Here is a 21977-nt window from a genome sequence, read left to right as displayed (position 1 = left end):
TTTATATTCAATCATATTTTTCGTATAACAATAATTATGCATGTGTATAAAATATAAACATATAAATTTACTTATCCACTATTTATACAACCCACTAAAATTAAAACATATAAGTACTACATCTTTAAATAAAACAATAACATTTTCACTACTAATAACGATTCAAATTTAAAATGCCAGCAATGCTGATTTCAAGATGTTTCGAAGAGTTGTCAAAGATTTTAATTGGTTGCTGGATAAAGAATTTGTGGAGCTGCTCCAGTAATTTCTAGAGACTGTCCTTTTAACGGCCAATCGGTCGTCACATCCGATGAAATCGGATTGGACAATGTTGTCCAATTGGTTAACAATTTTATTCGTGCCCGCAAGTACCTAACCTGACCCTAGCCGATGATGGCATTCGATCGGATCGCGATACGGACGGGACGCGCGAATCGTCTGCTGCTTCTGTTGCCCTGAAGTCGACGATGACGCGCGGCTACGTCGCGGTAATGAAATAGCGAACACCGTCGGTGAAGAGACACGTCGGTGGCAGTGAAACGCGAAAGCGGGAATGTCGGAGCAACGTGGTGATTAGATCCACCGAGATGGAGTAGACTTTGCCTATGCGTGAAACATAAATACACCCGTGACGAAGCAACGCTTGAGAACATCCAGGTCGGTGCTCGGTCTTTTCCTCATTGCCGAGTCGAGAGGTAAGAGAGACGGTCTGGCATCATCATCCGATACTCGACGAATCTCAGCACAATAATAGACCTTCCATGAGCAATTTTCAATGACAACATCAAATCATATATACTCATGCACATAATTGCGTGCTCGACAAAACAGATCTATGCTCGCTCCGCTTCTTTATTAATTATTAGATAATATGTAAATATCAAAATGTACAACTTGATGAAGCACAAGTCACATATATAAAATTCATTTTATTTTATAGATTTATTAAAATTTATTAGAGACTTCCATTTCATAAAGTAAGTTTCAATTTTATTAATTGAAATATTCCTGCAACAATTTCATTTTTATTAGCAAACATTCAATATTTATATAGATATAAATATTTTTCTTCATTTTCAATCTCGTATATGCATATAATTAGTGCTGGACCATAAAAAGCCCTAAGCTCTTAATTTTTCAGAGACTCAAATTTTTTCTTAATACTTGGTTATTCTCATTTATTCTGTAAGCAGAATAGGAAATAAAAATGGAGGAAAAACGTTGCAGTAGAGATACGACAGAGGAAGAGGAACTGGAAGACACTGAAAATATAATAATTAATGAAGTGGATGGTTTACCCAATTTACATCCAAACTATGAACAGTTAGAGTTGACATTTACAAGAGAAAAAGATGACACAAATATTAGATCGATCGACGAGTTAGTTAACGACGAAGATCTACCAACTTCTGTAATCGTAACGAACGTAGATCCTCGAGTTTTTAAAGATGACGATTTGAAGGTAATAAATAATTTGTATGAGAGATATCCCGAAGTAAGAAAACCTCTGTTACATTATCTGATGCTGTGTCTTTACAGTCGTCCATAGAAAATCTTTTCAAACAGTTTGGAGAAGATGCTACGTTTCAATACTTCAGATCCTTCAGAAGAATGAGAGTAAACTACAGTTCCCCCAGTGCCGCAGCAAATGCAAGGATACAGCTGCATCAATCGCATTTTGGAGAAACTGATATTAATTGTTACTTTGCACAACCAGTGACACCTATAGGTACGTAATTGTTATGGAATTTTAGATTTAAGGAGGTTGTAAGGGCATAAAACACATACGAGAGTCGTCTGAAAAGTTTTGAGCCTAACATAGAAACAAATATTTTTTAGGTCAAATTCAGTTTTATTTTTCAACATAGTCTCCTTTTAAGTCGATACACTTTTCCCAGCGATATTCCCACTCCTTTAATCCATTTAAATAATAGTTGGCGTCTTGCTCTACAAAATAGGCTTCTACAGATGTGATGATCTGCTCGTACGATGAAAATCTCTGTCCTCCGAGCCAAACTTTAAATTTGGGAAACAGGAAAAAGTTGCTGGGAGCCAGATCTGGTGAATATGATGGGTGGTCAATCAATTCGAACTGCAATTCGTGAATTTTTGCCATGGCGACCGTCGAAGTGTGAGACGGTGCATTATCTTGATGGAACAGCACTTTCTTCTTCATCAAATGTGGCCGTTTTTCCACAATTTTTGCCTTTAGCTTGTCAATTAATGATGCGTAATATACTCCCGTTATTGTTTTACCTTTTTTAAGATAGTCGATGAACACAATTCCACGACTATCCCAAAAAACAGTCGCCATCACCTTTCCGGCCGATGAAACCGTCTTCGCCTTCTTTGGAGCAGGTTCACCTTTCGCAGTCCACTGTTTTGACCGTTCCTTCGTCTCAGGGGTGAAGTAGTGGATCCAAATTTCATCAACAATTATTAATCGATGCAAAAAATCTGACTCATTTCGCTTAAACCGCTCCAACAAGGCCTTGGAAATATTCATTCGAATGCGTTTTTGGTCCATAGTGAGTAAGCGCGGTACCCAACGCGCGGTTAGCTTACGCATGCTTAATTCTTCAGTCAATATATGAGAAACACGTTCTATTGATATGCCCACAGCCTCTGCTATCTCTCTAACCTTGATTCGACAGTCGTCCAATACCATTTGGTGAATTTTTTCGATGTTATTGGTGGTGGTCGCAGTTATCGGCCGTCCTGAACGCTCATCATCAGCCAAGCTGATACGACCACGTTTAAAATCAGCTGCCCATCTTTTCACGGTGGCAAATGATGGGGCAGAGTCCCCATAAACAGCATCCAACTCGGCTTTAATTTGTGCTGACGTATTGCCTTTCAAATGTAAGAATTTGATCACGGCACGATATTCGATTTTTTCCATTTTTACGCAAAAACACTGACATCGACTGGCACAAATGACTATCAAATAATGAGCGTCCAAAATGGCTACAATTTTCATAGGTATCCAGTGTTGCCAGCGGGGACGCGTTTTCTCGCGCGCGCGACTTCAACATCGTATCAAGTTCACAAGAATACGGGTACCTTTAGAACCCGTATTCTTGTTCCAGATAAACTACTAGATTTTATAGAGAGATACAAAACACATACGATTGTAGTACCAGAATCGTTTTGACGAGTAATGCCATCTTCATGTTGAGGCTCAAAACTTTTCATACGACCTTCGTATATTAATATTTACGCTTTAAACAGACTACATATATATGAAAATTGCGTTCATAACATTCTGTTTTCATTGAGCAACACATTTTTATAGATTATTTTATTTGTTAGTTTTATTATTAGTTTTATTGTTATAAACAAAAAATTTTTTAAATAACAAAAATCTAAATTTTTTAATATAAATATATTAAGTACTAAACATGGCTTATGCAAAGTTTCATTGAGATTTACCAATTAGATTGTAACAAATAAATATTTTGTTTATTTACTGAACAATCAATATCTACATTTCAATGTAACATTTTTTTACATAAATATTCGTAAATTCATAAAGTACTTGTATAAAAAATTGAGATTTTTATCGTTATTTTATAATACATTTTCATATATTTCTATTAGAATACAAATTACAAAAAGTATTACTATCTATTGAAATAACTTTTGATCTAGATGGTAAGCTGTCTCTAATTTTTTTGTATTACTTTTAAATGCAATTTAAAATAATCTGTAATTTGTTCAAGTAATTCTTAACATATTCCATTTGCCTTACAACCTCCTTAAATATTGTCACACTGATGAAATTAATAAAGTGCAAAAAATTACGCATTAACGAGATATGGAATATAAATTATAGATATGGAGGATCAACATCTTCAACCACCCGCGCTTACCAAACAATTCCTCATATCTCCTCCTGCTTCTCCGCCAGTTGGTTGGGAGCCACGTGAAGAAGGAGAACCACTCGTTAATTACGATTTATTAACCGCTATAGCCAATTTATCCGCAGGTTGTTATTGATTTTTATCATTTTAAACTTACACCAATTTTATATTTTATATAAATAATTATCGATATTGCAGGTGACACACACGAGATACATCCAGGAGGCTCAGGGCAGCCAGGCATAGTCGTGCATGTTTGCGAAAACGCGAATCCATCGAAAAATACGCCTCGTATTCAACACACGCGATGTCCGGAACATTAATTTCCTCCGTTTATTCGCATCTCGGATTTGTCACATGATACGTTTTTATGCCCTGTTAAAAAGTCAGATACGAGCTAGAAAAGGAGACATATTATATACCTAGCGAACGATTTTAAATTAGTATTATATTGGAGTTATAATTCAAAACTAATTGCGTGATTGGTATCCAGTTGACGAAAGTATGTTGTGAACAAAATTACAGCTCGATACAGTACAGACAACGACATGGTGTCTGGTAGAGTCCGACCGAAACCACATTTGGACCTCCGGCCGAAACCGAAAACGAATATTCGTTTGTCATTCAATTTCGGTTGAAAACGAACCTTAGATAAGTCTTACTGGGAGAGAGAGAGAGAGAGAGAGAGAGAGAGAGAGAGAGAAGCTAACGGAGTTATTTTTTTTCGGCCGGAGTCGATATCGACATTTTTGGATTAATTTTACAGAGACCGTATAATTTTCAGAAATCATGACAAATTTATGTACTCTTTAAAAAACAAGATTTTATTAAAGGATCACATCAAAGTTTGTACTCAAATTGTCTTAAGTTTAATCAACGAGTTAATAATTAAAATCGAACAGTTGTTTTTAAAAGCTTACCGGTGCGTTGCAACTTGTACAGTTTCGGTTTATCCCCACTGAAATTTTCTCTTAATTTCAGCCGAAATCGAAATTTCGGTCAGACTCTAGTATCTGATATCTAGCTTCCCGCGAATAGCAGTGATATATGAATATTAATGATATTAACGATAAATATCCATCATTATATATCGATCAAGGTATAGAATTCATTTGTATTTATCCACTGAGAATTTCTGAGAAGAGTATGCTTGCGCTCCATTTCTTCAAATCTATATGGTGAAGATTCGAGAATTTCAAGGCCTATATTGTTTCATGTTTCACTCAGTGTCAATAATTGCATATCGTGAGAAATTACGTCCGATCTGATTAAGCTAACGATTAATGTGTCGACGACAAAAATCGTTCAAAATATATTTAGAGATTTTGCAATTCTACCTCTCATTGTCAGTGTGTTAATTGTATTCTTAAACAGCACGTAATGCGTAACAATCTTGTTGTAAATCCACAAATGATACTAATGTTAGAATAATCGATCGAATCAAAATGTTCGAATTTGACAGTTTAACTTCGTTATTTAATTATTCTCATGTTTTTCTTTCCGTTTTCAAGAAAAGCCTTAAAGATTATATCTGTTGGATCTTTCGTTTTGTGTTTTGTGTGCATGCGAAAAGCAAATCTACGGAAATATATGGCATTAATATGTATGTGATATGTGTGTGTATACGAATGTATTATTCTAAAAATATCGTGTGGTTCTTTGATCTGTGTTTCCGTAGAAAGCTAGCTCACATTAGCTTAAACGTTACACATACTATCCTAAAGCTATATCTCTATGGTCTCTTGTTAATGAAGTTTATGAAAACTTATTGTTATCACTTTGCTCTTTAAGAGGATTAAGTTAGTAAAAAATAAGCTAAAGAGGTAGCGAGACGTATGTGGTCATATCAGCATTACTGATTTATGCCGAGGCAGTGTGATGATTGTGTATATGTATATATTGTTCTGTACGTGAAACGTATATAATTCCTGCAAGATCTGTGACCTAAAAGTAATTGTTGAATATTTATAAATACTTTATAGCAGCACTTACTTTTGTATAGTATGGTTACTGTTTATATTCTCCTGGCGATGGAATGGCGTAAAACTGTTTCGTCATTTATGTAATTTCAATCTTTCTTTATCTAACAATTCCGAAGATCCTAAACAGATAATACGAATAATTATTACACCAGAGAAATAATGTACAAATGATTTGTATCAAAGAGAAGAAAATATAAATATATAAATTATTTTACTTTAAAATTTTGATATATATTATGTACACATACACATATATATATATATATATATATATAAAAGTATAGAGCCTGATGTAAACGCTACTTGTCGCGTGAAAGTCATTGCGTTTATCTGCATAATAATAGGTAAAATGGAAATCGATTTGATAAGGACGTATTGTACACAGTTATGAAGTACTCTGTCGTTTAATTCATTGAGATTTTATACCATTACACTCGTCTTTCACTTATTGAAGTTATATAAAAACTTTATACATATAACCGTCGTTATTATTTGCTTAAATAACTACTTTTTCTGACTTATTCCAACAATTCGAATCGTGACTGTTCCAGATGTAGAAAAAAAATCATCATACAAATACACATATTTCTATCACCGTTAAAATCAAGTTTGATGTTGCGAGGTATAATGCTTATACGCATTAAAGTATTATAGGCCATTAGACAACGTTATTCGTTGGGCTTTTAATGTGTATTCAGAAAATGAAAATTATGAACATTTCTTCGAATGCCGTCCGCACAAACTTGATTATAAATTCTAGGGCTAAATCAAAAGAATGTGTTGTACCGTATGGAGAATATTCGAACGAATGTTTTGCAGTAGTCCACATTTAATTAGAGTGACGAGTAAATCCGTATGTAAAACATTATATAGTATATATATATAGATTTATTCAAGTATATGCGAATTTTTATTATTTACGATTGAATTTTTAATGCAATGTACATATATATGTGCACTGTCGTTCAGATTTGTGCAAGGATTTGTCGATATTTTTAGTGCCAAATTGTTGCAGCGTGTCGATAATGTACAACAGATTTAAGTTGACAAATTTAGTTTACATTCTACTTGTATATTCATACAAGTAGATTCGAGAAAAAAAATATAAAAATTTCAGGAATATCTTTTTAGCGAAGTATAAACGATTAAAATTGTGATAATGTCATCAATGTATGTATATACATATATAATTCTTCTTTTAATTTAACCCACTTTCTCTTCTCTATATTCAAATTAGTATAAATCAATGCCAAAATAAACGATAAATGCTAGTTTCATCATGATACGATATTGTACATCTTTCTTATTATTGCGACATTTTTCCAGTTTTTCTATACAATTCACTTTATTCACACGTATAATAAGTCGGCAATTGTCGGGTGGAGGTGATTGCAACTTGTCCTATCGACTTCGTATCTCAAGTTTTAATGCAATAGTATATCGTCCTTTCTTTCTTTCCACTGCACTGTAAGAAAACAGGTGAAACATAATCGCGCAATGCGATGGACTCGAATGTATCCTCACATATGAGAAAACTAAATCCTTTTTTTTATAAAAATATAATATTAGCCATAGAGCTCGAACAATCTCGCATGTATATATAATCCCGTGTTATGCCATGTACACAAACGTATTAATGTCATCCTCGTGTCTCTTAATATATTTTTGTTCAATGAGCCATTCGATCTGTTCCTTTATCATCTTTTTACTCGGTAAGAACATATTTTTCAATATATCCACTAGTTGGGTCTGTAATTGCGCATTAGTGATCATCTTGCGCATCTTTAAGATTGTAATGATAGCTTCCTATAATCACACAAAAAATAACAATTATTCATAATCATCAATTAAACTGGATAAACATCAATCATATTTTGCTACGTGTTAGATGTTATTTAACTATTTTATCTAAAAGTTTATACCTGAACACGTAATATTCTGAGTTGTACAATACAATGATTATCTTCTTCTCTGCTACGTTCTGTTGATAATTGAAGACGTCCTATCAAATTGATTTTTCCTCGCTTTTGCATCTTGCCATTTTTTCTAAGGAAGCAATTACAATAGTTAATATTATTTTCAGAATAAAATGCATGTTTTTACTCATGAATATTAAACTTAGCAAAACAAACGAGATCAAGCCACAAACCAATTAAATATACAACACATATTCATATTTATAATTCGAAATTATCATATTTCTTATTAATATAAAAATAAATACTAACACAATAGCGAATTCTTGATTAACCCAAAATCTTGTATCATTCGCAAAATCTTTCGGGGTAGCGGCATGCGGTTCCACCAAAAGAAGTTGCCGTTTTAACTTCGGGAAGGCACACAAAGACCACAGAGTCCGTCTCAGCTCGGGATCCGGAAGCTCGGTAGCCAACCGGAGATTCTCGTAAGAGATCTTTTCGTTGGGTCGTTGATTCCAGGCAAACAATACTGCCATTTGGAAGGTCGTCACATCTATATCAAATCGTCCCACTTTATTTGCAAATGTTATCTGAAACATTCATGTCATGAAATATGCATTAAGATTAGCATGTTTTGGAATTTTGGAGTACTGAATACGGATAGAATTATTAATGTGTAAAGTACCGTGCCATTCGACATGTGATGATGCCATTGCAATTTCCTCCCACTATGCTTTTTTTTATAAAACTCTTCGACTTCCGGAATATAGTCTTCCAGTTGTAGTGGCAAACTTACGGTGACGCGTTCGCTACCCCTGGCCCATGCACCTGCATTAAGAATCTACAAAAAATATAGCAGATTCTCTTCATATCTTTAACATCTTTTCTATTTCTTTTTGATACTAATCTTAAATAAGAACATGCACATTTAACAATAGCATGTATAACTACCTTAATATTTATGCTGTCTGCAATAGCAGCTCGACATTGTTCCTTAAATTGTTGATTCAAATCTTGAGATACTTTAATATCTTGGAACATACGGGCTAGTTTATTAACAAAATCCGCGGGCATGCCAACTTCACGAAGCATATCTACCATATTTTCTTCTTTTTCCGAATCCGTTGTCGTATCTAATATTAACCGTCTAGTTAAATGTGCCTTATGATAACGCATAAATACGTCCTTATTTTGAACATATTTTAGCACCAACAGCTAAAATAAAAAATGCGAGATAGAATAAATTTCTCAGAAAAGATTTGATTTTTAACTTCTATATATGGATATAATTATCTCATTATGTATACTGACCACATCCTTCAATTTATTTTCGATTTCATCAGTAGTTAGTTTCTTACTGAGTGGTGTTTTTCTAAGAAGCATATCACAGAAATTTGCTAAGAGTTCTGGACACTTTGATTCGGCTAGTCCATTATTATTAGTAATAGGTCTATTATTTAAAATGGATGCACAACAGATTCCAGAGCCCTGCCGAGTAGACAAATCTAACTTAAATACCGTGGCGTCATTCACAACGAGCTTATAAGCTTTATCTCGTGCTGTAAGAAACCGTGGATCATCATCGAATGCTTCTTTAACAAGTGTGGAAAATCTATGGAAAAGATCTAACAGTCTTTCCACGTATTTTTCAGAATCTTGAGTGATAACGTCTACAGCTGCCATCATATCCGCTAGACCTGCGCTCGCGATATGTTCCTCTAGATTTCTCAACATAGGATTAACGCCATCGGGTACTCTATCCATTAATTTCAGCATGAGGCGAAGTTCTACAATTATTTATTCACGTTAATAAGCATCGATCACAGAAGCAGCATTGTAAAATTAATCGTAAACTGGGAAATTAAAAAATTACATTGTGAATTTTTATTACTTACTATCAGTTTGATTATGTTGAATCATCCGTGGACATTCAGCGAGTATCGCTGGTTTAAAGGTTGCAACTAACACTTTCACGCAACAGTCTGTTAGTCGTTGCATACTCGCGGTATTCGGTTCCAAGTACTTCTGAGCGCGTGCCTCCTCTTCTCTCAATTTCAAATCGGCGTAACGCATATAATTTTCGACACCGTGCATAGACAGATATTCTGGAGCTTTTATCCAGTAAAATGCTTCGGTGGCTTGTATATATGCCGCTTCAAAATTTTCTCTATATATCTGGAGTTTATCCGTTGGATTTGAACACAAATTCACTAGAGCATTATATCATTGTTATTAATAAAAAAAAAATTGCTATATATAAATTTATGGACGTTTCATTTATTACCATAAGATTCTCTGACGCCGATAACGAGTTGAGAATCAAATGCCTCGCCATTTCTTTCAGCTCGTACTAATCTCATGGCTGCATCTTGAAGTTTTTGTTTTATTTCATTGAATATACTTTGATTCCAACTGTCCAACATTAGCTATATAATAGAGAGGAGTAAGATCATACAATAATTACAAAATATTAATTGTATCATGTACCAAATATATTTAAATCTTTTACCTTTCTAACAATGTCGTCGGGCTGATTCTTCTTCTGTGTGCTGGAACTAGTTTTTCCCGCCAGATACGTTTCTAGTTGCCTAAATGGTGTTGGTAAATAATTACATTGGGTAAAAAACTTTCTCCATTCAGCAATGTAAGCTTTCAGTAATGCTTGTTCCTCTTGATGCGCTAAAACTCTCTGTACAAATTTACAACTTTGTATAATATTTGTTTATTTCAATAAAATAAAAAAAAAAGATATTGACGGTACAGTCTTGTCTCTGACTTATAAATAAATTCTCCCTTTCTCTTACCAGTTGAGCTTGTTTTATAAAATCCATTATATCCTCCTGCAAAGCATCACGTAACTTGGGGGGCCCTTTGTCATCCCAGAGGCATACATGAACGGAATAAAACAAATCCTGCCATTCGCCTTGCGTCACTGGCTCTTGCTTGAGCAGTTTCAGTATAATTGGACGCATGTACGGCCATTTGTCCTCGAATGTGAATTGTGTCCTATCCTAAATATTAATACTGCATATCAGATAAGTGATTAAGATATGGAAAAGGAGCAGAAAACACAAAGGTTATGGGAATGTTTGATATCCAGCGTGAATTCAATTAATCGTTGAAACGTAAGATGTGTTCAGACACCATGCGTTTCCTACTCGAGTGTTCTCATACTTTTATCCTTATTTAACCTTCAGTAAACAAAAATAAAAATAGTACCTGGATGACACATGGGTGGGAATCTGAATACAGCCTAAGCTGAATCGTCATTACGATAAACAAAAAAAGAAATCTTTCGAATCGCGATATCAGAAGTTTGAATTCAGTGTCGTAATTTCGTAGTCGGGACGCGCCCGTTATTGCGAGAATCCGTATAACAAGATAACGTCGACCATCGCATGAATAGAGGCACAGTACCGTCCTCGAGAACGGTACTGTGCCTCTATTTCACAGGAATTTATTTATTCAACCAAGTTCACTAACCTTTAACAACGCCGCCATCACAAACTCTTGACGTGCACGTCCACCAGGATTCACAGGATTATACGCCAATGGACATGCACACGCACGGACGGGCTCGTGCGAGTCTGCCGGTCAACGAGGCTCGTCAGGAGGTAGTGGCGATTTGACGAAAGCTCAGATTAGCGTGAAACACGGCGTGATGCGGGCCGCATCGCGCCAGGATTCCGCAATCGCTCGCCTTTCTGGCGCGGTGGGTGCGGACAAATCCTGGAGCGTCGTCCCCGGAGTGGAAAAATAAATTCGCGTGGTGTTCCCTATCGGATTCTTTTCCCTACGTAGCTGCGTACACTGTGAGATTGTGATAAAATCCCTCTCGCGCGCGCGGCAAGTGCCGCGCACAATTCCCTATGCGATGTCCCGCGCGATTGGACGATTTCGTGAGAAATTAATATGGCGGTTTTAACTCTCGTATCATTCGTGTTCGATGGATAAATTCGCATTAAAAATTTTTCGACGCGTCACTGCTTTTTTTTTTTTTTTTTCCGAAACTGATCTCGCCGTATTTTTCCAATTTATATCTATGCGCTTATATACGTAAGAGCTTCTTTCCACACCAACTAAAATGAGTGCAAGCATACAATTTAAAAAATATGTGAAAAAATAAATATTCGAAATGGATTACAGTGGACAAATGTACGAACGTTACGTTATTATTTGACTTTTGACGCAAAGATACAAGTAATCGAGAGACCTAATTGCAGAAATTGTACGAACCTAATTTTTACAAGACATTAAAATATTCTTCTTTTTTTTGGTCAAATACACTTGTGGAACAAACGCCTAGCGATATGACGTTACAAAGTGGTGTGACATATACAAGACGGCACAATAAATAAACATGGAAACTAATTTAGAAATAAACTCAAAAAGTATTTATCCAATTAAGGATCCACGCACGTCTTAATATGCCTTAATGTAGTATTAAAAAAAACTTATATTTAATACACTTAAATCTCAATCGGATTCACAACAATCGCCTTTCTCTTGTCTTCTTTATTGTTGTTATCCTCTTCTTGTTGCTGCAAATCATCTTGTCCTCTGATTCTGATGTTGTGCTTTTCCTTGTACTCATTTATCTCGATCCCTTTTTTCGTTACCTGATCGTTTAAAGCGTCTATCACTTTCATCAACTGAAAACATATTTTAATATTATCACGTATCCAACGTTCTGCTCCAAGAGGAGACCAGTAATGTCTCGTCACAAGTCGCACCTGTTCTTTGTTCGTTACCAGAGCAGGCATCACGTCTTCCACCGTACGTTCGCACAGAAGCCCGCCGATCATCCTGTAGCACTTCCTCTTAGGATCCACATTCTTTAACGTGTCGATAACAATTCTAAAACGTCAGTTGTATTAATGGGATGGTGACGAGTCGCGTGTTATTGTAGCTAGACGACCCTCGTATCTCAATAGGTGCGTTCGGAGAGACGCTATTTGTGTCATTCTATTCTTGTTTTACATCTAACAAACAACGAAGATAGAATGATAGAAGTAGTGCTAATAGGGTCTTCTCGAACGCACCAATTGTCGATCGAATTTCGCCAAGTTAAAAAAAATACGCAAGCTCTTCTCGGAGAGGAAGAGGCAAGCGTGCAGTTAGGTTAGGTGGACTCGTACTTGTGTTCGTTCAATTCCATCTCCATCTCGGAGAGTTTATTTGCCAGCACTCTCTGTTCATTTCGGTGCGACTGGAACTCCGTCAGTATCTCCTCGGCGGTTTTCTCTCTTTTTGACGGCGCCTTCGCCGGTTTTTTTTCACTGGCCATATTAGGAATCTCGGTCGCGACAGTTCCACTACGACGATATTCGGAATTCGGACGACGTAGAGCCAGTCGTCGACGGGACAGGACAGCTGCTGTGCGGGTGTTTAGGTTTTCTATCCTGTTTCTAGGGAATTTGCAAAGATTGTCATTTCAGTTATCTACCTTTTTGTGAAAAGGGCAGCCAACTTGAATCTAAATGATAACTTTTCGAAATTCCCTGAGAATCAAGGAAAATATAAAAGAATTGAATCACGAGCCATTTTGAAGCATCACCGTCCGAGCAGCTGTGCGCAGGATAATCGGTCGTTTCATTTTGTTGCGAAATGTCAACGTTCGCGGCCACGCGTGCTGCATAGAGTGCGGGTTTTGTGAGGTTGACAATCGGACGACGGCGTCTGGCTACATCGAGACGACGTGAACGCAGGCTCGCGAAACGTCATTGTCATCGTTGTCTCGTCGCGAAGTGGTGGTATGAAACTGATCGGTCGCGGGGGGAACAAAGAGTTTGCGATCTGAACGCCTTTTATTAACCTTGACCCGCTCGTCAACAACGGTGAGTATCTCGTCGACGAAAATAGCCGTTTCGAAAAGTTTTTCGTTTGATATTTAAAAAAAAGGAGAACTCTGCCCTTACTTTGTTGAACGTTCACTAATTCGCGAGATATATCGTTCGACGCATACGCACACACACGCACGCACACACACACGCACGTACGCACGCGCGCGCTCACACACACACACACGCACACACACACACACACACACACACATATACACGAGATGCTTGCAACGCAATACAGTGATGTGCGTTACAATCTGTGTCATCGCGCTTTTGGCTCTGGATCTCGCTTTTCCTTTATGTATACACGCGCGCGCGCGCGCACCCATCCCCCCCCCCCCCCACACACGTATGTACTTATGTATATGTAGCTATATAGAGAAATGTTAAATTCGCGACGAATATTCTGGCGATATTTAAGAGTGTAGGCACCATATTTAAACGCCGTTTGGCACGTGAGCTCACAATGAATGGCTGTGATTTCAGATTTTGTGAGCTGCTGAAGATGGTGATATATGTGCAATAGAAATTTTCCACAAGAATATTTATCTGAACTCTGATGAAAGACTCGAGGCTATTGAAATTGTAACCATGTATTGTGATTAAGAATTGACCGAATTAGCCATGTAAAGACACATTAAGATGTGCTTGGATTGTATCTACAATAATTTGTATTGTGTATGTCCTGTTGGTTAGTACTTACATATTTATCTTTTTCCTCTGTGACAGATAATTTTTCTTTATGAATCATTGTTTTCTCTCGTGCTTATTGTTTCAGTATACGTTACGTGGCAAATTTAAGTGAGACAAAATGAGTGGTGAAAGTACAGGAGAAAATCAGCATCTACCTCTGGTCCTCGGAGAGATAAATCTTGCTTCGTTGCAACCTGTATTCCCAGATACAAACAAACGATGTGTAGATGTATGGACAGAGAAGATGAATAAGGGAATATTAACAAATATTAACTTTAGAGAATACTGGCGACTTTGGGTGCCAAAAATATATACTCCAGAACTCAACGGCAACTGTCTGGAATGGGTTATTGACGAAGACACGGCAAACAGAATGCTTCTGAGACCTCTGGAGGAATTTATCTGTGGTGGTGATCCACTGGTGATTCTCAAGGAACTTGCTAAGATGGACAATCCGCCAACTATTTGTGGCAGAATGTTTAAGATGGGGGAACCGACCTATAGTTGCAGGGAGTGCGGTATGGACTCTACGTGCGTTCTCTGCGTCGACTGTTTCAAGCAGTCAGCTCATCGAAACCATAAGTACAAAATGAGTACGTCCAATGGAGGTGGATGCTGTGACTGCGGCGATACAGAAGCCTGGAAAAACGAGCCATTCTGTGAGACACATGTTGTGGGAACCCTGACGAAGGAGTCTCGTGGCAATAAGCTGCCAGGTGATATTGCGGAGAGAGCAGTAGTGACTTTCGAAGCATTATTGGATTATTGTTACGAACTGCTGACTCTGAGGTTCATTGTATCATTACCGCCGAGTCTCAGCATTAAAGACACAGCATCTTATCCGTATGCGTTCGACCAATTGGATATTTTCGATACTTACTGCACTGTGCTCTTCAACGATGAGCATCATACTTTTGATCAGGTGATAACCATGCTTACACGTGTTCTTAAATGTTCTCAGAAAGAAGCTGTTGAATATGTGACTGGTGTTGACAGAGAGGGTAGAACAGTGATAAAATGCTCAGGATTTAAACCGTGCACTGACTTGAAAGGTGAGGTTGAGAAATTTACGTATAGGCATAGCAATCGACCACTCAAGGTACTCGTTCTCCATAGTCACGTAGTCGCCCATCAGACGTTTGCTATAAGATTGCTCAAATGGTTGCAACAATTCATAAGTCATTGCGAGGGTTTTCGTGTCCTGTTTAGCAACATAGCTCTCAACACGAAACTGCCTGATCAGTCAGTTGTTCAGGGCATACTCACCAGAGATTCGCAACTGTGGAAATCCGCCAGAACAGCATGGCACAGGTTATTCATATACGGAATGCTCATGGAATATGAGAGTAAAAAAGCGCTCTCTATTGTATTCACTAATCATTATGGATCTGTTATGAAGGATTTCATTAAGGACGATCACGATCATTCATTCTCGATCGTTTCGCTTTCTGTTCAGTTGTTCACCGTGCCGACCCTGGCACATTTGCTCATCGCAAAGCACGAGGCTCTGTTTAACCTATTAACCACGTTTATGTCCGAGAGTTCCCGACGATGTAATGCTGCCGGAAAATTCGAGTTTGAGAGAAACATGCCACACCATAACTTCAAGCGGGCGCAGTTCATACTTTACGACCTTCGATACCTGCTGAGCGCAAAACCAGAAGAATGGACGGATGATCTGAGACGTGGCTTCTTGCAAGGTCTCTCGCTGCTATACAATCTCTTTTCCAACATGCAGTGCATGGACGCGGTACTTCGGCAAGTCGGACAGCATATGGAATACGAGCCGGAATGGGAGTCAGCGTTCAATCTGCACATAAAATTGTCACCCGTCATTACATTGGCCTTGGAGTGGTGCAGTTCGGATCGAATTGTACTAATCAAGTCCTTTGCATCTATTCTGAAAAAATTATATGAACAGCAGGCAAACGAGCAGCCGCTAAGCCAGGTGCGAGAGCTAGCGGATCATAGCGCAACGTGCCTGCAATACGACGTGGCGTCCGAACCAGTTTCTATCCATCTACCGCTATCAAGATTCCTCGCCGGTCTGTTCTTGCATCTGGAAAGATATAATTTACATTTTCATTCGTCCGAATTTAGCAGTTCAACGAAACCAACTCCTGAACAGATCATTGATCCCGTACTGACGGCACAGGCTATGATTTCGCAGGTGCACGCGGGCATGTGGCGGCGGAACGGTTACTCCTTGCTGAATCAATTATATTTTTATCACAATGTCAAATGCCGTAGTGAGATGTTGGACCGAGATATCGTTTTATTGCAAGTTGGCGCATCGCTGATAGAAAGCAACGAATTCTTGATTCATGTCCTAAACAGGTTTAATCTCCTTAATTGGGTACAACCAGACTTCGAGGTAAACGCTTTAAAAAATCCAGAGGAGGATAGCATGCGGCAGACGATTAATCTAGTGGAGGAGTTCTTGGGCTTGCTCATCACGATCATTGGTGAGAGATACGTTCCCGGAGTTGGTCAGGTGACCGCAGATGATCGTCTCAAGAAGGAAATCATACAGCAACTGTGCATAAAACCTCTCTCGCACTCCGAGCTGAGCAAGACATTACCGGAGGACGTTATGCACAACGTCCAGATCGAGTTGGAAAGAATAATACGCGAAGTAGCGACGTTCAAGAAACCAGTGCATACGTCGGCAAAGGGCGTGTACGAACTCAATCCGCATTTGTATTCGGAATACAATGTGTTCTTTTATCATTATACGAAGGAAGAACACAGCAAGTCTGAAGAGGTTCAACGGAAGCGCCGAAAAGCTCAAGGAGAGCTGGAATGTTGTCCACCGCCGAAGCTGCCTAGACTAACGGAATCGTTCAGTCTGGTAGCGAATTTATTGCAGTGTGACGTTATGCTTCACATCATGCAGACTGTTCTGGAACGCGCACTTAATTTCATAGCTAGGAGTTTCTCCGAACCACAAGTGCACAAGGTATTGTATTTGATCGGCTACGCGTTACAGGAACAAGAATCCGGTTGCTATCCTTTCCTTGCGTTTTCCGAACGAGCAACGAAATGGAAGATTTACAAATTGCTGGAGAATCTGACCAGTAGCCCGCGCATGGACGCTCACAAGGATCTACTCACGTGGGTTTTAGCCAAATATCGTCAGGTCGCCAGTTTGTCTGGGAAAGAGACCAGTCCGGCGCCTCTTCAGTTCGAGCAGCAGCAACAGCAAGCAGGCGATGATGCTAACGCCAACAAGAAAATGGATAAGGAATGGCGAACGAAAATGGCAGCTCAGAAACGTGCGAAAATCATGGCCCAAATGGCAGCTATGCAGAAGCATTTCATGAAGAAGAATGCTACTTTATTTGATGTAGTAAGTCTAGAAGCTAAAATAACAGCCGCTCGTTGTGGCTCAGCCATGGATGTAACGGAGGCCTCTTCTCAGGAAGGTAATTCTGCTCAGGAAGGTATTGCCGTCGGTTTTAATCAGACTAGTAGGCAGTGCGAACAGAAAATGTACACTTGCATTCTATGCCAAGAGGATCAAACCGTGACGGAAACTGGTTCGGCAATGGTGTTGGCTGCGTTTGTTCAGCAATCCACCGTGTTGTGTCAATGTCGTGACGACTTTCAAGAGCCCGATCCGTTGTACCTGTCAGCGAAATTGGGTGTGTCACCGCACACGAGCACATGTGGCCACGTGATGCACGCTCGCTGCTGGCAAGATTACGTCGACAACGTACTCGCCAAGGAGAACCGGCGGCCCTATAGATCACGGCAACAGGCTAGTTTTGACGCAGAGAACCATGAATATCTTTGTCCGCTATGTGAATGTCTCAGCAACACCGTTCTCCTGCTTGTACCACCCTTAGGAATTTTGCAACCGACTCCGGAACCTCAGCCGAATATCACTTTCGAGACGTGGATGAAGGTAATGGCGCTCACGTTAGAATGCAAGCCGAACAGGAAATTTGGCATGGAGAGGGACGAGGATACATTGGAGGATGAAAAGATAGTCAATCCTATGACAGTCCTTCATCAACAGATTGAATGTGCTTGGGAACCATTTCAAGCGCAGTATTCGCGGTCCGGACCACACCTCGCGCGAAGGATGGAGGCCATGATCAACATGTACGCTTCGCTTTTTGCAAAAACTACATACAAGGGATTTGGTAGTATCGATGGCGATTCGAAGGTGCCTTTGTTAGCCTGGAAGTCAGTAGCATACACTATCCATGCGATAGAGTTTCTGTTGCGGGATATGGACAAACCATTGCTGGGTTCCATGACCTCTCGACAAAGCGACAGTATCAAGAGCCTCGTGCGATTGTCAGCCCTCTTGGGTGCAAGTTTCTCGAACCGTGCAAACCTCTGGTCGCAGCGCGATCAAATCAAAACGTATGCAGCGTCATTGTTGACGATATTGGTAGAAGCACCGTCCACTGGACCCAGCATCTTCGACATCGATCCATTCGGGATACTAGTGCCACTTATTAACTCGTTGCCGAGCATATTTCACACGAAGGAACACGAGACTGCCCCAAATCCGCCGCCCATCATTACTGGCGATGTGTTTGACTCGCATGTGCTCAAGCTCGTGTTCTTGTCTCACATAGCAAAAATCCTGTATACATCTGACTTCGCTGACGTGATGGAATTAGATAGTAACGAGACGGAGGACGATGATAATGAAGATGAAAATATTGAAACCAAAATGGACTTTGCCCTGTTCCATATTCTGGGTGTGCATTATGACAAGCAGAATGCCAGCGACGTATGGCGACGAGTGGAATCCGCCTGTCGACCCTTCCTCCGATGCTGCGCTATCTACTTTCATTACGTAACCGACGTGCCGCCGCTAAAAGAATTAACGGAGGTGTACGGTGATACATATGAAAAACTCTGCCAGTACCTGGGATTGCCCACTACCTGCGACGCTTTGATCTATTCTCATCTAGAGACCTCCTTGAAACTAATGGCTGTCTGGCGAAGACATTCTACCATCTGGAATCACATGTCGGGCGAAAGGAAGGTGACGATTATCAAGGATCCATTGAAGGTGAACAAGCTGATAGATCTGCCGGAGGATTATAGCGAGCTCATCAACTCGATATCCCAGTTCACTTGTCCGAACCGGGACCGGGAAGACTCACGTAATCCGACGATGTGCCTAGTCTGCGGCGAGATGCTGTGCTCGCAGAGCTACTGTTGCCAGATAGATTTCAACAAGACAACGATAGGCGCGTGCACGTTCCACGCGAACAAATGCGGCTACGGCGTCGGTATATTTCTACGTGTACGTGAATGCGAGATCCTTTTCCTGCGCACGCCTAATCGCGGTTCCTTCCTTTGCCCGCCGTATCTCGATGAGTATGGCGAGACGGATCAGGGTTTACGGCGTGGTAATCCATTGCATCTCTGTCGTGAGAAGTATCAGCGGCTGCACCGCGTATGGTTCAGTCACGGAATCCACGAGTCCGTCACCCGGGCGTTCGAACAATCCTCAAACAACCTGTTGCCGACCCAGTGGCAGCATCTATAACTCCATGAGATTCCCTATGACGCCGCAGATCTGACGTTTAGACAAAAAAAAAGAAAAAAAATGTAAGAAAAGATTTTATTCTTACGCTTAAACGAATGTAGCAGCCTAAATATTGATTGTTGATCGTCCACGGTTCGATCCGCGTTTACATTAAAAATCGACAAAATTAATCTATTCGGCGCGCACATCAAAGTATAACTTTATATATTTAAAAATAATATTGGATATGTTCTCTCTCTCCCCCCCTCTCTCTCTCTCTACCCCCTCCCCTTCCCCCCTTCTTTCCCTGTTTCCCTACGCGTTGCAATCGCCTTTTTTTTAAAGAATTTATCGATATTTCGCGGTTTCAAAATTTACAAAATTTCTATTTTAAAATATTTTTGAAGTTAACAAAATTTTTATTATCTGTTAAAATTATTATGTTACATAAATTAAGATTGGCTCTATTTACATATTTATTCACAAAAATTGTTGCATACGTATTTCGTTGCTTGTAGATGCATAAGTTCGTGACTAACATGATGCCCAGTACTTGATCAAATCGGTTTTCTTTTTTTTTTTTGCAAAAATTTGGGTGTTTTCTGCGCGTATAAACGACTAAGCCTTTGTTCTGTATTATTCCAAAGACCTAGAACAATGAGCGAAAAGGCGACAATCATCCACATAATCACCGTGTAAAAATCATGCGGTCTTGATATTTTTGTGCATCGTATATACAATAACGTCGTACGACGTATGGGAAAAAAAGCAAACGCTATTAAGATTTTTATATTTTTTAGCATTCGCGAATTATTCTAGGTCGACGATTCTTCCTTTTTTTCCCCGCTCTCGTTCCCACTTGACGTTAATTCCTGCGTAGATAAAACATGAAAAGGAAAAAAGGAAATAAAAAAAGAATTCGAGATTATCAAATGGAGTAACTTTTAAATAAAAATTTCAGTGGTGTGTGTGAAATAAATAATACGTAACTTAATATTTGTTTCTTTCTCTCTTTCTCTATCTCTATCTCTCGTCGCTAGTTTTTTCTAGAATCTAGACACTCTCTCTAGATAGACGATAGACTGGAAGCGTTAACAAATCGCTCCGGAAGATTGAAGCTCTGGCGTCGTAATTGATTATTTGTTTGTTTAACTCATACGATTCAACTGATTCTTACGTACATCTGTAACTAAATATAGAAGATATTTTTAGGATTATTGTTACTAGAAGAAAAAATGTGTAAATATTGAGAGATGAATTTACCGAGTGCTGCAGCTTATCTTTCATTTGTGTATGTGTACTGCGATTCGTTACAAGAGGACAACTTGTGTAGCGAGTTATTCTACACCAGATCAATCAATCTTTAATTTCCTACGTTTCTTTCTCTGTCCCCCTCGTTATAGGATCCTCGTCTTTGACGAATGTCTTTGGCGAATGTCGCAATTGATAGAAAATCATTGTAGCGTATTTCGCGAAGGTCATCGTCATGATAAGAGATTTACAACGTTATTGCTTTCATCATTACACTTGGAATTGTTTAAAAAACTACGATGCCTTGCACCCGGTGTTTCTAGCAATACGCACGAAAGGTTGTGCCGCTGTACATTATTAGATCGCTTAGATGATAATGCAATGATCAATTAGTTTTGAGGTACTTGTGAAGATACGTATATATTTATATACGAGTTGCATAATTATATTTGTTATGGACAACAGCATTAATGCGGACGTACACACGTCGTTAATTGTACATTGATTTAGATGTATTTTTACTACAACACTGCAGAATGCGAAATAATTTCGAAATGCAGTATAAATTATTTGAATGCTGGATCTTGGAAGATCTTGGTAGATAGATTCTATGATAGATATATCTTTTGGAATCTCAAATGCCGCAGGATCATTTGTATTACTTGAAGTTCTGATATCGCTAAAATAGTCCTTAAGAATTAAGAATTTACCTTGTGGTTTCATTCTGAAAGAATATTAATCGAAATGGCAAGATTCATTGTCGCTGCTTTACATTTACAACATATACGTTTGTTTTTCCTTCGATTTTTCAAACGTTTGCGAGACGAGAATGTAAGATGCATGGAAAAAGATTGATTTATACAAACTCACGTTATTTATATTCTTTAGAATTCAATAAATTAATCTTGGAGAGAAAAAAAGGAGATTAT

At 38.8% G+C, this 21977-nt stretch overlaps 4 protein-coding genes across 6 annotated transcripts; 2 read left to right on the top strand and 2 right to left on the bottom strand.

Moving 5' to 3' along the window:
- Positions 1 to 392: 392 nt before the first annotated feature.
- On the top strand, positions 393 to 4499 carry sra (RRM_RCAN_like domain containing protein Sra). Its single transcript, XM_018456585.1, has 5 exons — positions 393 to 695; positions 1194 to 1462; positions 1540 to 1729; positions 3836 to 3988; positions 4062 to 4499. Exons 2-5 carry the CDS (start codon positions 1208 to 1210, stop codon positions 4184 to 4186), a joined length of 723 nt encoding a protein of 240 aa, XP_018312087.1. The 5' UTR covers positions 393 to 695; positions 1194 to 1207; the 3' UTR covers positions 4187 to 4499.
- A 1637-nt stretch (positions 4500 to 6136) lies between these two features.
- Cul5 (cullin 5) lies at positions 6137 to 11712 on the bottom strand. Its single transcript, XM_018456506.1, has 11 exons — positions 11248 to 11712; positions 10569 to 10775; positions 10274 to 10453; positions 10049 to 10190; positions 9660 to 9974; positions 9076 to 9551; positions 8716 to 8979; positions 8450 to 8605; positions 8074 to 8354; positions 7768 to 7891; positions 6137 to 7651 (listed from the first exon to the last, which is right to left on the bottom strand). The coding sequence occupies exons 1-11, from the start codon at positions 11263 to 11265 to the stop codon at positions 7457 to 7459; spliced, it is 2358 nt and encodes a 785-aa protein (XP_018312008.1). The 5' UTR covers positions 11266 to 11712; the 3' UTR covers positions 6137 to 7456.
- A 211-nt stretch (positions 11713 to 11923) lies between these two features.
- Pfdn2 (prefoldin 2) lies at positions 11924 to 13142 on the bottom strand. The gene is made up of 3 exons (XM_018456507.1): positions 12903 to 13142; positions 12498 to 12621; positions 11924 to 12416 (listed from the first exon to the last, which is right to left on the bottom strand). The coding sequence occupies exons 1-3, from the start codon at positions 13049 to 13051 to the stop codon at positions 12234 to 12236; spliced, it is 456 nt and encodes a 151-aa protein (XP_018312009.1). The 5' UTR covers positions 13052 to 13142; the 3' UTR covers positions 11924 to 12233.
- An 89-nt stretch (positions 13143 to 13231) lies between these two features.
- On the top strand, positions 13232 to 20177 carry Ubr1 (Ubr1 ubiquitin ligase). 3 transcript variants are annotated; one of them, XM_018456502.1, is made up of 3 exons: positions 13232 to 13601; positions 14094 to 14298; positions 14386 to 20177. In XM_018456502.1, the coding sequence occupies exon 3, from the start codon at positions 14419 to 14421 to the stop codon at positions 19816 to 19818; it is 5400 nt and encodes a 1799-aa protein (XP_018312004.1). In that variant the 5' UTR covers positions 13232 to 13601; positions 14094 to 14298; positions 14386 to 14418; the 3' UTR covers positions 19819 to 20177. The 3 variants fall into 3 exon arrangements, with proteins under 3 accessions (XP_018312004.1, XP_018312005.1, XP_018312007.1); XM_018456503.1 differs by having other exon boundaries at positions 14094 to 14310; XM_018456505.1 differs by lacking the exon at positions 14094 to 14298.
- The last annotated feature ends 1800 nt before the right edge of the window (positions 20178 to 21977 follow it).

This window comes from Mycetomoellerius zeteki, unplaced genomic scaffold (assembly GCF_001594055.1).
Source record: "Mycetomoellerius zeteki isolate Tzet28-1 unplaced genomic scaffold, Tzet1.0 scaffold58, whole genome shotgun sequence".
NCBI classification, from domain to species: Eukaryota; Metazoa; Arthropoda; class Insecta; order Hymenoptera; family Formicidae; genus Mycetomoellerius; species Mycetomoellerius zeteki.
The sequence above is the reverse complement of the archived record's forward strand: the minus strand, read 5'-3'. Positions and strand labels throughout refer to the sequence as shown.

Bases quoted from the DNA above. Each gene is read 5' to 3' on its own strand.
- sra (XM_018456585.1), top strand. From the start codon at position 1,208: ATGGAGGAAAAACGTTGCAGTAGAGATACGACAGAGGAAGAGGAACTG. The intron at 1,730-3,835 runs GTACGTAATTGT...TATAAATTATAG, and splicing joins ACAACCAGTGACACCTATAG to ATATGGAGGATCAACATCTT. The intron at 3,989-4,061 runs GTTGTTATTGAT...TCGATATTGCAG, and splicing joins TATAGCCAATTTATCCGCAG to GTGACACACACGAGATACAT.
- Cul5 (XM_018456506.1), bottom strand. The intron at 9,552-9,659 runs GTAAGTAATAAA...AAATAATTGTAG, and splicing joins TCAACATAATCAAACTGATA to AACTTCGCCTCATGCTGAAA. The intron at 8,355-8,449 runs GTACTTTACACA...TGAATGTTTCAG, and splicing joins ATCACATGTCGAATGGCACG to ATAACATTTGCAAATAAAGT.
- Pfdn2 (XM_018456507.1), bottom strand. From the start codon at position 13,051: ATGGCCAGTGAAAAAAAACCGGCGAAGGCGCCGTCAAAAAGAGAGAAA. The intron at 12,622-12,902 runs GTACGAGTCCAC...CTGACGTTTTAG, and splicing joins ATGGAATTGAACGAACACAA to AATTGTTATCGACACGTTAA. The intron at 12,417-12,497 runs GTGCGACTTGTG...ATATGTTTTCAG, and splicing joins TGGTAACGAACAAAGAACAG to TTGATGAAAGTGATAGACGC.
- Ubr1 (XM_018456505.1), top strand. From the start codon at position 14,419: ATGAGTGGTGAAAGTACAGGAGAAAATCAGCATCTACCTCTGGTCCTC.